Genomic DNA, 12466 nt, shown 5'->3' on the forward strand with positions numbered 1-12466 from the left:
CAAGACAAACAGTTAGTATGTGTAATGCTCATTTACAAGGGTATTTAAAAACAATGTGTTTTAGGAAATTTAGGTTGAATACGATTATGTGGGTTCAGATTTATGAATTGTTTCAATAGATTTTTTAAAAAAAATCTGATCTATTTCTGCTAATTTTCCGACCCGGAAACAAATATATGTATAATTTAGATCCCTATAGATAGTGGAGTTGACGAAGCTATTTTCGTCTGTTTGTATGTTTGTTCAAATCAATTTTCAGAATACCCCAGGTATCTTAAGAATCTAAAATTTTAATAATTCGATCATATATGCTTTTAAGAAGATTTTAAAGAGATTTTTCATTCTGTTTGTAATATGTATTTCAAAATATTGGTCAAAGACTCAAAAATGTAATGGGTCCATATTAGATCCTAAGTCCGTCTATCTCTCTATCCAAACACGAAGAGCTACAGGTCTGAAAATTTCCATATAATATTGATACAGTTTACTTGGCATTGAAAATGCATAAAATTGTTAAGTAAAGAAAAATTGCTGAAACTTTTCCCATATGGAGCCGTAACAAATCGTTTTAAATTCATTCATTAATTTTAGGTCAAATTTTCTTACATGAATCTGTTATGCAACTATAAAGTATGAAGTAATAGCTTAAATCGTTTCTCCTTAAATAAATATAGAATTTATCAAATTACAACATACTCCATAAAATATATTGATAATGTATTTAAAAAATATAGAAATTCGAACATCCTCTATTTAACTCTTAACGCCAAAGCACTTAAATCTTCTTTATGTTTCGCCAACAATTTCTTATCGACATTTTCTGGCAATTTTTTGGTAACCTCCTTCACAAGCCACGATACCATATGTTTATGATTTATACGCTGTTCAACATTACGACAAGCGACTTGGTAATCCAAACGATTTTTAACATCTTTATAAACCTGCATAATAGCTGATCTATAAGCAGCTTCCAATTGCAATGCAATATTCTCTTTTTTGGCCTGCATTAACAATAAACTACCTTCCGCTCTCCATTGTTCTAATTCTTCACGATCAATCATGTCTTGTAAAGCTTTTAGTTCAGCTTCATGTTGTTTCTTCCAGTTATTTTCGAATTTTTCAATTTCTTTATCACAATATTGAGCAAATTTTGGACCCAACTTTTTTACAGCCACCACACACATTATGCCCAAGGAGAGGCCCGTATAGAATTCATGCTCGCACACATAGATTTCTTTGGAGAATAGATAATTCAGTAAACCAAGACCAAACATATAGGGTCCTGTTTTACCCGTTTTAGGATAGAAAAATTGAAACCAGTTGTCAGGTATAAAACCTAAACGTACTTTATCGGGATATATGCGACGTTTGGTGCCACAATCACAGTAATGAGTATAACCAGTGCCTATGGGAATAGCCTGTGGCAAACCCATTTTACGCAGATATTGAGAAGTTATAATAGAAACTGGTTTTAAAGGAGGCATTTATTGTTTTGCGTATAAAATATACAAATATTTAAATACCGAAGTTTTAAACTAAAAACAACAATTACAAATATAATTTTTGTTTTAATTATAAAACTCAATTGATAACAGATGTTTATTGCGCAACAACAAGATTCTTCAAATAATTTTTAATTTAAACAAAATTCCAACAATTGACTGACTCATTTATTTTTAATTTCAGATTATTTTGAATTGAGTTGAAAATTTATTTTTGTACTGCTTGTCATATTGATTAGTTTGAATCATTTTTTTTTTGTTGCAAAAACATTTGCCAATACATTATTGGTTCTTTGTTCAATTGCCTATTATTTCGAATTTATTTACATTCAAATAAACGCCAAATAGAAAATAATGCCTGTGGGGCGCGTGTGTATGTATGACAAGAACTCATTAATTCAATAATATCTCTAGATAATTTTGAAAATTGATTTGCTACCTTTTGACGTCATTTTCAAAAGACAATATTTACTTGCCAAAGGCATCATTACCCTATCTAACCTTGACCTGAAATAAAACATTAAATTAAAAACGAATGGGTTATTTAGACCGAATTATACTACTTATATGATTTCGAGACTGTGGTCAAAATTTACTCGAAAACAAGTATTTATACCCTATACCACTATAGTGAGGAGGGTATAATACGTTTGTGCTGATGTTTGTAACGTATAATAATATTGGTCCTACACCTACCTTAAAGTATATCGATCGACCCAGAATCACTTTCTGATTTAGACATGTCCGTCCTTCCGTCTATCCGCCAAAATTTTAAAGATATTTTGATTAAATTTGGTCCATACGTTTTCGGCATAAGGACGATCCTATTGAAAATGGTTGAAATCGGTCGATTATTTCACATAGCCCATAAACAACCTGACCTTCCGGTTATTAACTCATAACTACGCCAAATGTACTACTATCTCACTATTAAATTTTATATAGGTATGAATGACCATTCCAATTTTTATAATGATCGGCCGTCGTATGACAAAGCCGCCTTTAAAAAATATCTTTAACGTCCAAAAATTTACTTATAACCATTAGTATCGCGATGAAATTCACCATAACTAACCTTTATATAAAAATACATCCCTCTTCTCAATTTGTTGAGAATCGGCCCATATTTGACCCAAACTCCCATACACAGCCTCTTTTAGAAATTTTGTTTTTCACAAATTGCTTAATACATCGGAATTAAGGTAAAATTCAACATAAAAGTTTCTTTATAATAAAAATAAATAAATTTTAAAATATACCCATGGTGTAGGGTATCATATAGTCGGCCATGTTCGACTATACTTTCCTACTTGTTTTGCATATATTTGGATAATTAAGTAAATTTACTTAATTTCATTAAAATTAATTTGAAATACCATTATATTACTTTGACAATATCTGATATAGTTTTCAAGATAAATGGACTTTGATATTTCCACTCAAAAATGAACTTTTGGTTTGAAATAAAAGTGATCGCAGATCATCGTTGTTTTTGGTCCTATCTCTTGCAGTTTTCAAGACAAATGGACTTTTATGTTTTCACTCAAAAAAGTGATGAAATATGATAGTAGTTTTGACTCCATCTCTTATAGATTTCACTAAAAATACATTTGACGGTGAAAAAAACAGTTTTATATGTGATATAAAACAAATATCACAAATAACACAGGCCAACGATGAAAAAACTTTTTAAATGATTTTCACTAATCCTAGTATTATTTGGTGTGCTGATTCTGAATATGGAAACAAAAAAGTCGTATCACCCACCAATTTTCCACATTTTCATCTTTTATTCCTTTTGACTATGTACTTGAGTTCCAAAAATAAAATTCTGTTGTTCTGTCAGATGTTACGAATTGTGGCTGTCTCTGCCTCTAGACTTATACTTAAAGTTATAAGAATGCTTTGTGGAAAAATTTGGGACGACAGGACTACGTTAACTAGTGGCGCCACAGCTCTGAAGTGGAAAATTGTTTTTCAGTTTCAAAAATCCAATTTCAAACTTTTAGCAATTTTGCTAAGCAAATTTTAAAATGTTAAAAAAATCTCCATGTGACTTATGGACAATAAAGAAGGTAATAAAAAAGCAAAAAAATTTGGTCGATATGTCTCAGATATTAGCGGTACCTGTGATTTGAATTTTGAGGATTTCGGAGAAAACTATTTTTTGTAAATTTTTTTGAAAAACAGACTTTATTCTTTTTTGTTATGCATTTTATATAAAACTTTTAAAGAATATAAAATTCGAGATAATAGGAAATATACATCTAAAGTTTTAGTGAAATCGAATAATGTTAAACCATAAGCTGTGAAGATCAAACTCAAGCTATGCAATATTGGGAAATTCTGTAGAAACCATATTGAAATATTATTCTGCTTTCAAACGATTTAAATGAAACTTAGGATAAATATATAATAAAGATTCGTATTTATGATGACATCGATAAAAATTCAAATTACCCCTTAAAAGTAATTATATAAAATGTTCGTAACATATGAACAAAATATTCAATGATATTTCGCGAGAAAATGGTGGGTGATAGAAAAAAAAACAGATATCAGATTCGGTTTCAGCAGCAAACATACATTACAAATAGTCTACCAATTGGTTTAAAACATTTTCAAAAACCTTCATTTCGTTGGCCTTGTGTAATCGTTGAATAATTTTGAATTTTTCATCTATGTGAAATAATTAAAAACATTCGTATATCTGGGAAATCATTAAATTTTGTACGACATTCATGTGAAATATATGTAATTTTTATTTATTTATTTTAAGGGTATCGAAGTTCACTGGGTATAACTTATATCGATCAATCGCAGTATATTTCTGTGTAATCCAAAAGCTATTATAGATTTGCGTTTATTTAATTAATGTACTATTTCCAATAATTATTATTATTAAAACTTTTCTCAAATTTAGCATTAGTATAGTGTAACCATAAGAAATCTAAAGCAATAATTACATTTCAATTAAATTCGATTAACATTTTAGTAAACACCCACCATGCTAAAAGTGCATAAGTAAAGAAATGACCTTTGGTCAAATATAATTGAAGTCATAGGACATACTTATTGAAATAATCACCATAAAGAAAGCATTCAAAAATATATTGTTTGAGTATATCTAAGAATGCAAAACGTATTAGACAGCCGCAAAAAGCTGTGTTGGATATTAGATGTGATCGTTAAAATTTTTAATAACTTTAAACTTTTCAAATACATTTTTTTTTGCTTTAAATTTTTAGTTAAGGTAGGTTGGTAAGTTAATTAGGTACGAAATTTAGAACAAAATAAAACTGCAGTATAAAAATACGATTTTAGGAGCCAGACTATTGCTGTTCAAACAAATTTATTAGTACACATGTGATTGACTCTTTCATGTCAAAAAGACCAAAGTGTTGAACATGAATGACTTAAAAGGTCTTAAATGCGTCACTTCTTATAATTTTCTTGGATTTATTTTTTTTTAACAGAATTAACAAAATTAACAAAATCTTTTTTGTGTTCGATGTGAAAATGTTTAAAAGAACACAATTATTGGTGTAATTTCAAAAAGCCAAATAAAAAAAACAGCTCCTCAAGTAATTATAATTTGATATTGAACTGGGCAACTTGGGTCCACCTATATCTTGTGCAAAAATGTACCGTGTTTTTTTTTTATTACACTATATTTAATACATTTATATTGGTCATTGGCAAAAAATTTAACTGATATCAATAAATTTCAATAGATATTTAGAGAGCAAAATTAAAATGAATTCATTCTTTAGCATATATGTGATGGATAATGGAACATAGATTTAGTATGAACATTTAGTATTTGTACTATATGGTACATAGTACAACAAACAAACTACAAACAAATCTATTCTTAGTTCAAATAATCAAATATGACAACATTTGTTGTTCTATCAATAGAGAAAGACAACCGGGCAGAAGTGAAAGAGGAAAGAAGACAACAGCAGAAACGTGGACACAAAGATCTACATCATCCAACAATAGTATAGTGGGTAGGAGTACAATTGTACGAGTACAATTTTTTATGTTAAAATGTGTGTCATTTAAAATGCCAAATGTTCGGATGATGATTTGTAAAAGTAGATTTTGATATTCTTATGTTTTTTTTTTTCAGATTTTTGTTCAGTTCTTTAGTGTTGAAAAAGTGTCATAAGATATAGAAAAAATATGTTTTATATACTTATTTTGTTGTTATAGTTGTTTTTGTTAGTAGAAAAATTTGTCACACATTTATTAAATGATTTTCATATTTTTTTTTTCATAGTTGTCATAAAAGTGATAAAAACCTTATGGAGTGGAAATATTTTTGTCATGCTTTTCTACCATCAATTGCAAATAAGCTGATGGCAAAACTAAATTGTTCCTTTATATTCAGTTTTATTATTTTTTTTTTTGTAGCTACCAATACAATTTATTAACATTTTTAAAATGCTTATTTATGCATTATATTTAAGTATATTTTATGTAAATTAGAAAAAAAAATATTTAGAATTATTAAAGATTTTATTTTTAAATTCTATTCTCCTTGACATCTTTTCATGCAGGTCTCTTTGGTACAAAAACGATTACGATTGCCATTGCAGCCTTTGTAGGCGAATTTTCGACAGTGTCCCTTATCGTAAAACCATCTGGTCTCGGTTGTACTTTGATCTTTACTGCTGCAAAAGTATCCCTCATTCCTGGATGAATAACAATTCCACTGATCTGTGGGTGGTAAATTTTGAATTGAGTTGTAAGGCAAATTTTGAATATTAAATGATGATGGATTATATTGTAACTATTAATTTGCTTTATTGAAAATATGTAGTTAAAAAACTATTTCAATGAAAATATTTGTTACGATTTATTGAATTATATTGTACTATTTATTTAAAAAAAAAAAGTTTATTACAATAAACATATATTTTAGTAGAACAGACAAAAATTGCTTTAAAAGTTCTTCAAAAAGAAAATAAAGATTCATTAAAAATATAAATATATATATTATACACACAACTAACTCCAGTGGGACTGCTTATAAAGAAGTGATGATGATACATAGTGATGTAATAATTCCTTTCACTAAAATTTCTTTGACAAAATTATCAATTCCACTAAAAAAGAGCATTATTTCACTCGCTAAACAAACTCAAAGCAACCACCGGCAACCACATTTTAATTTAGCACAAGAAAACCTTAATGACTCTTCATGCCAATTAAAATTTTGATGCACTTTTAATGGAAAAAAACCTTGAAATTTGCGTGAAAATTAATGAGTGTGTGAGTCGTTGTCCGCGGTTTATCTTTCAGCAAGCAGAAACAAAATAATACACAAAAAAGACAAAACAAAAAAAAAATCATAAATATTTTAATGACCACTACTTATGAGTGACTCTACAAAGGTGCCGCAAAAAAGACAAACAATATTTTAATTTATATTCTTAATTGTAAAAGAACTTAAGTGCATTTATAAAAAAACGAGTAACTTGGTTTCTCATACATAAATAAATTATTTAAATGTGTCTTTATCGCTATTGTTTGATATTGTCTATATAGTCTAGTCTAAAGTCTAGTCTATAGTCTAGTCTAAAGTCTAGTCTATAGTCTAGTCTATAGTCTAGTCTATAGTCTAGTCTATAGTCTAGTCTATAGTCTAGTCTATAGTCTAGTCTATAGTCTAGTCTATAGTCTAGTCTATAGTCTAGTCTATAGTCTAGTCTATAGTCTAGTCTATAGTCTAGTCTATAGTCTAGTCTATAGTCTAGTCTATAGTCTAGTCTATAGTCTAGTCTATAGTCTAGTCTATAGTCTAGTCTATAGTCTAGTCTATAGTCTAGTCTATAGTCTAGTCTATAGTCTAGTCTATAGTCTAGTCTATAGTCTAGTCTATAGTCTAGTCTATAGTCTAGTCTATAGTCTAGTCTATAGTCTAGTCTATAGTCTAGTCTATAGTCTAGTCTATAGTCTAGTCTATAGTCTAGTCTATAGTCTAGTCTATAGTCTAGTCTATAGTCTAGTCTATAGTCTAGTCTATAGTCTAGTCTATAGTCTAGTCTATAGTCTAGTCTATAGTCTAGTCTATAGTCTAGTCTATAGTCTAGTCTATAGTCTAGTCTATAGTCTAGTCTATAGTCTAGTCTATAGTCTAGTCTATAGTCTAGTCTATAGTCTAGTCTATAGTCTAGTCTATAGTCTAGTCTATAGTCTAGTCTATAGTCTAGTCTATAGTCTAGTCTATAGTCTAGTCTATAGTCTAGTCTATAGTCTAGTCTAGTCTAGTCTATAGTCTAGTCTATAGTCTAGTCTATAGTCTAGTCTATAGTCTAGTCTATAGTCTAGTCTATAGTCTAGTCTATAGTCTAGTCTATAGTCTAGTCTATAGTCTAGTCTATAGTCTAGTCTATAGTCTAGTCTATATTATAGTCTATAGTCTAGTCTATAGTCTAGTCTATAGTTAGTCTATAGTCTAGTCAATAGAATAGTCTTTAGTCCAGTCTGCATCCTAGGCTGTTGTCAAAATACTAATCTAAACTAGTTATAAAATATTAAAAAAGAACAACAAAACTTTGTAACACTTAAGTACTGCAACAAAAAACTAGCGAAAATGTGTTTTGAATTAAAATATTTACTACTTATAAATGCATTTTATAAAAAAAAAATAATATATTTTTTTACAAAACACAAGCCATTTGTTTCGCAACAATTACTCAAGAATTCCAATACAATCCATCATCATCCGAATAATGTTTGCAACAATGCGAACGATGAAAAACTTTTCCTTGTTTTTCAATTGAACAAAAGAAATAAAATGAAAAATTACACAAAACAAAAGAATAATCATAATTTCTTTACGCATTGTTCGTATTGTTTACATTATTTACATCATTTCTTACTCAATTCTTTACACTGCACTGCGGACTTGGAGGAAGCCGTTGACGAGGAACATTCAATGGTTGGCACAAACAGCAACAATATGAAGTTGAAAATTAAACAAATTATTAAAAAACTATTCATTATTTTTGCCATTATTTAAAAAACGTTGACAGTGGTGGTTTAGAAATATTTTTCCTTTTACGCAAAATATTACTTAATAGTCACTCAAACTTTGCTTTTATGGGGAAAAATATTAAAATCACAATTAAAAGATAATATTTATTTTATGATTTTTTTTATTTTTATTTTTTTCTTTTAATATTTCAATTATTTTAAGACAACCGGCAAGCACAAGAAAAAAATGTCGCAAAATAATTTGTTATATGCAGTATATTTTTGTCGTCTATTCTCTACGACCAAATATTCCGTAATGAAATATTAATTTTCAATATTTAGTTTTCTTCTGGTATTTTGCATGATTTGTTTTAAGTTAATTGTATGACGCCGAAAAAAAAAATAAATAACAACGAAATATATCATAATAATGATATTATTCGAGATAATGATAATATATTGTATTTAGTTAGTGGAATAAAAAGCAAAGTATTGGGCAGACAAGTCTATATAATTCAAAATATATATACTTTTTTTGTATATTTAAAATTTACAAGGGGATTTATAGCAACATTTGCTATACCCTGCAACAAAGAAATATTTCAATAATTGTCTCGTAAAGTAAATTTTTTTTATGTAAAATAATAGTGATAACAGATAAATTTTCCATTTTTTGTGGGATTAGTTTTATAATCAGTTAAGCTAATAGTCTGTATGTAATATGTATGTGTGTAAACAAATTTTATTTACTCGTTATCTTGGGTAGGGTAGTTAATAATCGGTTACTCCTAAACGTAAATTTTTGGTTGTTTATTGGTTTGATGTATTTTTTTCCATTTTTAATTTTTGCATTACTGAAAATATTTGTATTTAAAAACGCTATGTTCTTTTCGTCAATTCGTTATCATTGTTGTTGGATTTTTTTTTAATTTTTATACCCTACATTACAAAATTGGGTAGAATGTAATTTACATTGGTATGGGTTGATGATTGTAACACACAAAAATACCTTAAAGTGGGTTTAGCCATGTCTGTCCGACTGACTGTCCATGTAAAATTTGTGAGCAAAACACTGGTCGCAATTGGATTAATTTGGACACATTTAGCCCAGTAACGAAGCCTATTGAAAGTGATTGTATTCCGTAAATTATTTCACCTAGCCTAGTTAATAAAATTAACATTAATAAAATTAACATAATTTTATAAGAAATGCTAAACAATTTATTAACTAGAAACCCAAATTTTATATAGTAACTTTTACAAAATTCAAGCTGCTTCTAGGGCAACTTGCAAAGTGTCTCCGATTTTTGGATAAAATTTGATAAGAAGTAATGATTTTCTCGCACATTCATCATTATACCCTAAACCACTATAGTATAGGGAGGGTATTATGCGTTGTGCTTATGTTTGTAGCACCCAAAAATATTGGTCATACACCCATCTTTCTGAGTCGATTAGGTTATGTCTGTCTGTTTGTCTGTCTGTCTGTCTGTCTGTCTGTCTGTCTGTCTGTCTGTCTGTCTGTCTGTCTGTCTGTCTGTCTGTCTGTCTGTCCGTCTGTGTGTCCACGTAAGCCATGTGCGCACGCTACAGTTCGCAATTTTCAAGATAATTTTATAAAATATGGCACAAACTCTTCTTTTACCCAAGGACGAAGCCTATTGAAAATAGTTGAAATCGGTCCATTATTCCCATACCGTTTTATATAAGTTTACGTAATGATAGGGCCTCATTTGACCCTACCCCCCCATACAAAGTCCTCTTCAGCAAATGACTTGAAGGTGGAAACTCACCTTAAAACACTACTATCATATTGAAATTCTGTATAAATGACTTTAATGTCATCGTAAATCGCTCTACCATATTTACCTTTGCTCCCATTTTTGGTCACAAATTGTTAAAATATTTCGGAATATTAGGGAAAAATGCTTTATTATTGGAAAAATAATCCACATTTTTAATATACTCTCTGATGTAGGGTATCATATGGTCGGCCATGTCCGATTTTTATACTCACCATCAAAAAAGATGGGGGGTATATTGATTTTGTCATTCCGTTTGCAACACATCGAAGTATTGGTCATAGACCCACAAAAGTATATATATTCTGGGTCCTCATTAAATTGAAGACGATCTAGCCATGCCTCTCCGTCTGTCCATCCGACTGTCTGTCTGCCTGTCTGTTGAAAGCACGATAGAGTCCGAATGGAAAGAGCTAGAGGGTTGAAATTTCACATAAATATTTCTTATAGGTAAGGTTTGTTTGGTATTGAAAATGGGCAATATCGGTCAACGTTTTCGGATAGCCCCCATACAAGTGGCCCCTCGAAAAGCAGCTGTAACAGCTATAACTTGTTTCAAAATTTGGTTAAAATATAGAAAAAATCAGTAATAATTTGTTTTAATTCTTTTTGTTAAGTTATGTGAAATAAACAATAATAATCTAGTTTATTATACTTTGTTAAGTGAATTAAAATATAAAACAGCAAAATAAGTTTTTATTTTTTATTTTTTTTGGTTTATTTTACTAATGACAAATCTGCCCCATCCCCTTGGCGTATTTACCCCATGGATGGGGCGGTATCGTCGTTTTTGGTCAGTGCGGAAAAGTTAAAAAATATGTACATGAGGATGATTTAGGAAAGATTGAAAGGGATAAAACTAAAGCCAACATATCTAAGTATCCGAACCATGAAAAAAATTAAGAATATGTATTGTGGTTTTAATTTGAGGCCGCCTCAAAAAAAAAAAAAGTGGCATAGCCGAATATAACACTCTTACTTGTTAATTTTAAAAAATTTTATAAAAGTTTCAACCCTTGTATAAATATTAGATACATATGTCCAAAGATCAGTTAGTACCGTAAATGCTTAAATTCATTTTTCTACTAAATGTTGTAAAAATTCAAAAATAACCATTTAAAGAACGAAAAAAGTCACAAAACTCCCTTCTTTGACATACTCATTCACTAAAGACTGTGTATATTTAATTTATATTTCATGGACCAATAAATTGTTGTTGTTACTGTTTTTATTGTAAAACAAATTCATACAATTTTAAGTTCTATAGTTACAAAAATATTATTTTTTGCAACAATCCCACAGTTAATCGAATTATACACTGAGTCGTATGAGTGATTAATAGTACTGGCCGTATTAATGATTAAGTATACGTCACCACGTTATCAATTGACATAAAACCAGGCGGCCAATGGCCACGTATGATTAAAATAATTAATTTCAATTAATCTTTTGAAAACATTAATTTTCACAACCAGACACCAATAAAAGGATAGAAAAAGGATCAAAACTATTTATAAAAAAAGGCTCAATATTATTAAATTACAAGTGACAAACTCAATGTACATTTTTTATTTTCTATATAATTACTTTAACATAAATAAGAGCAATATTTACGTTCATCATTAAAAATGTCAATAACACAGCAAATTGTTCATAAAAAAAATTAAACCCAAGATGACTAAGAAAAAAAGAAAAGAGTAAAGTAGAATTATTAAAACAAAACAAAAAAATTGGGGAAGTGTAAAACAATTGAATCAACATAAAATAATTAATTTTAATGAAAAATCATCACATCATCATCACGCTATTTTGTTTTTGTATTGTGTGTGTAATAAGTGTCAATTGTTTGCTAAATTTAAATTAATTTATAAACAAAAGCAATTTATAAATAAACGTATTCTGGTAACATTTGTGTGACAATGCAGAAAAAAACTCCTTTTTTTTAAATTTTTTTAGTTTAGTTTGCCTTCCTCGCTGGTGCCGCCAAATTTTTGCTATTAAATGTATTTTGTTTTTGTTATAGAACCCAGCACTTTTGGTAGCGTTTTTTCTCTCCACTGACCCTTTATATTTTGATGATTTAATAAAAAAAAAAATAAGCAAATTAAATGTCATTGTTTGAAATGAAATTGAAATTAAAAATATTTTCCTTTTATACTTTTATATCAATTCATT

The 12466-nt window shown here is 28.9% G+C and overlaps 2 protein-coding genes across 2 annotated transcripts; both read right to left on the bottom strand.

Moving 5' to 3' along the window:
* Positions 1 to 691: 691 nt before the first annotated feature.
* Positions 692 to 1567, bottom strand: LOC119602928 (ATP synthase subunit b, mitochondrial-like). The gene has a single exon (XM_037954736.1). The coding sequence runs from the start codon at positions 1482 to 1484 to the stop codon at positions 750 to 752; it is 735 nt and encodes a 244-aa protein (XP_037810664.1). The 5' UTR covers positions 1485 to 1567; the 3' UTR covers positions 692 to 749.
* A 4324-nt stretch (positions 1568 to 5891) lies between these two features.
* LOC119602926 (BPTI/Kunitz domain-containing protein) lies at positions 5892 to 8801 on the bottom strand. The gene is made up of 2 exons (XM_037954734.1): positions 8396 to 8801; positions 5892 to 6227 (listed from the first exon to the last, which is right to left on the bottom strand). Exons 1-2 carry the CDS (start codon positions 8526 to 8528, stop codon positions 6040 to 6042), a joined length of 321 nt encoding a protein of 106 aa, XP_037810662.1. The 5' UTR covers positions 8529 to 8801; the 3' UTR covers positions 5892 to 6039.
* Positions 8802 to 12466: the final 3665 nt, after the last annotated feature.

The sequence above is a fragment of the Lucilia sericata genome, unplaced genomic scaffold (assembly GCF_015586225.1).
Source record: "Lucilia sericata isolate MDLA Ls3-8-SP2 unplaced genomic scaffold, ASM1558622v1 Contig000264F_arrow, whole genome shotgun sequence".
NCBI classification, from domain to species: Eukaryota; Metazoa; Arthropoda; class Insecta; order Diptera; family Calliphoridae; genus Lucilia; species Lucilia sericata.

Bases quoted from the DNA above. Each gene is read 5' to 3' on its own strand.
- LOC119602928 (XM_037954736.1), bottom strand. From the start codon at position 1,484: ATGCCTCCTTTAAAACCAGTTTCTATTATAACTTCTCAATATCTGCGT.
- LOC119602926 (XM_037954734.1), bottom strand. From the start codon at position 8,528: ATGGCAAAAATAATGAATAGTTTTTTAATAATTTGTTTAATTTTCAAC. The intron at 6,228-8,395 runs GTAAGAAATGAT...TACCACCCACAG, and splicing joins AGTGCAGTGTAAAGAATTGA to ATCAGTGGAATTGTTATTCA.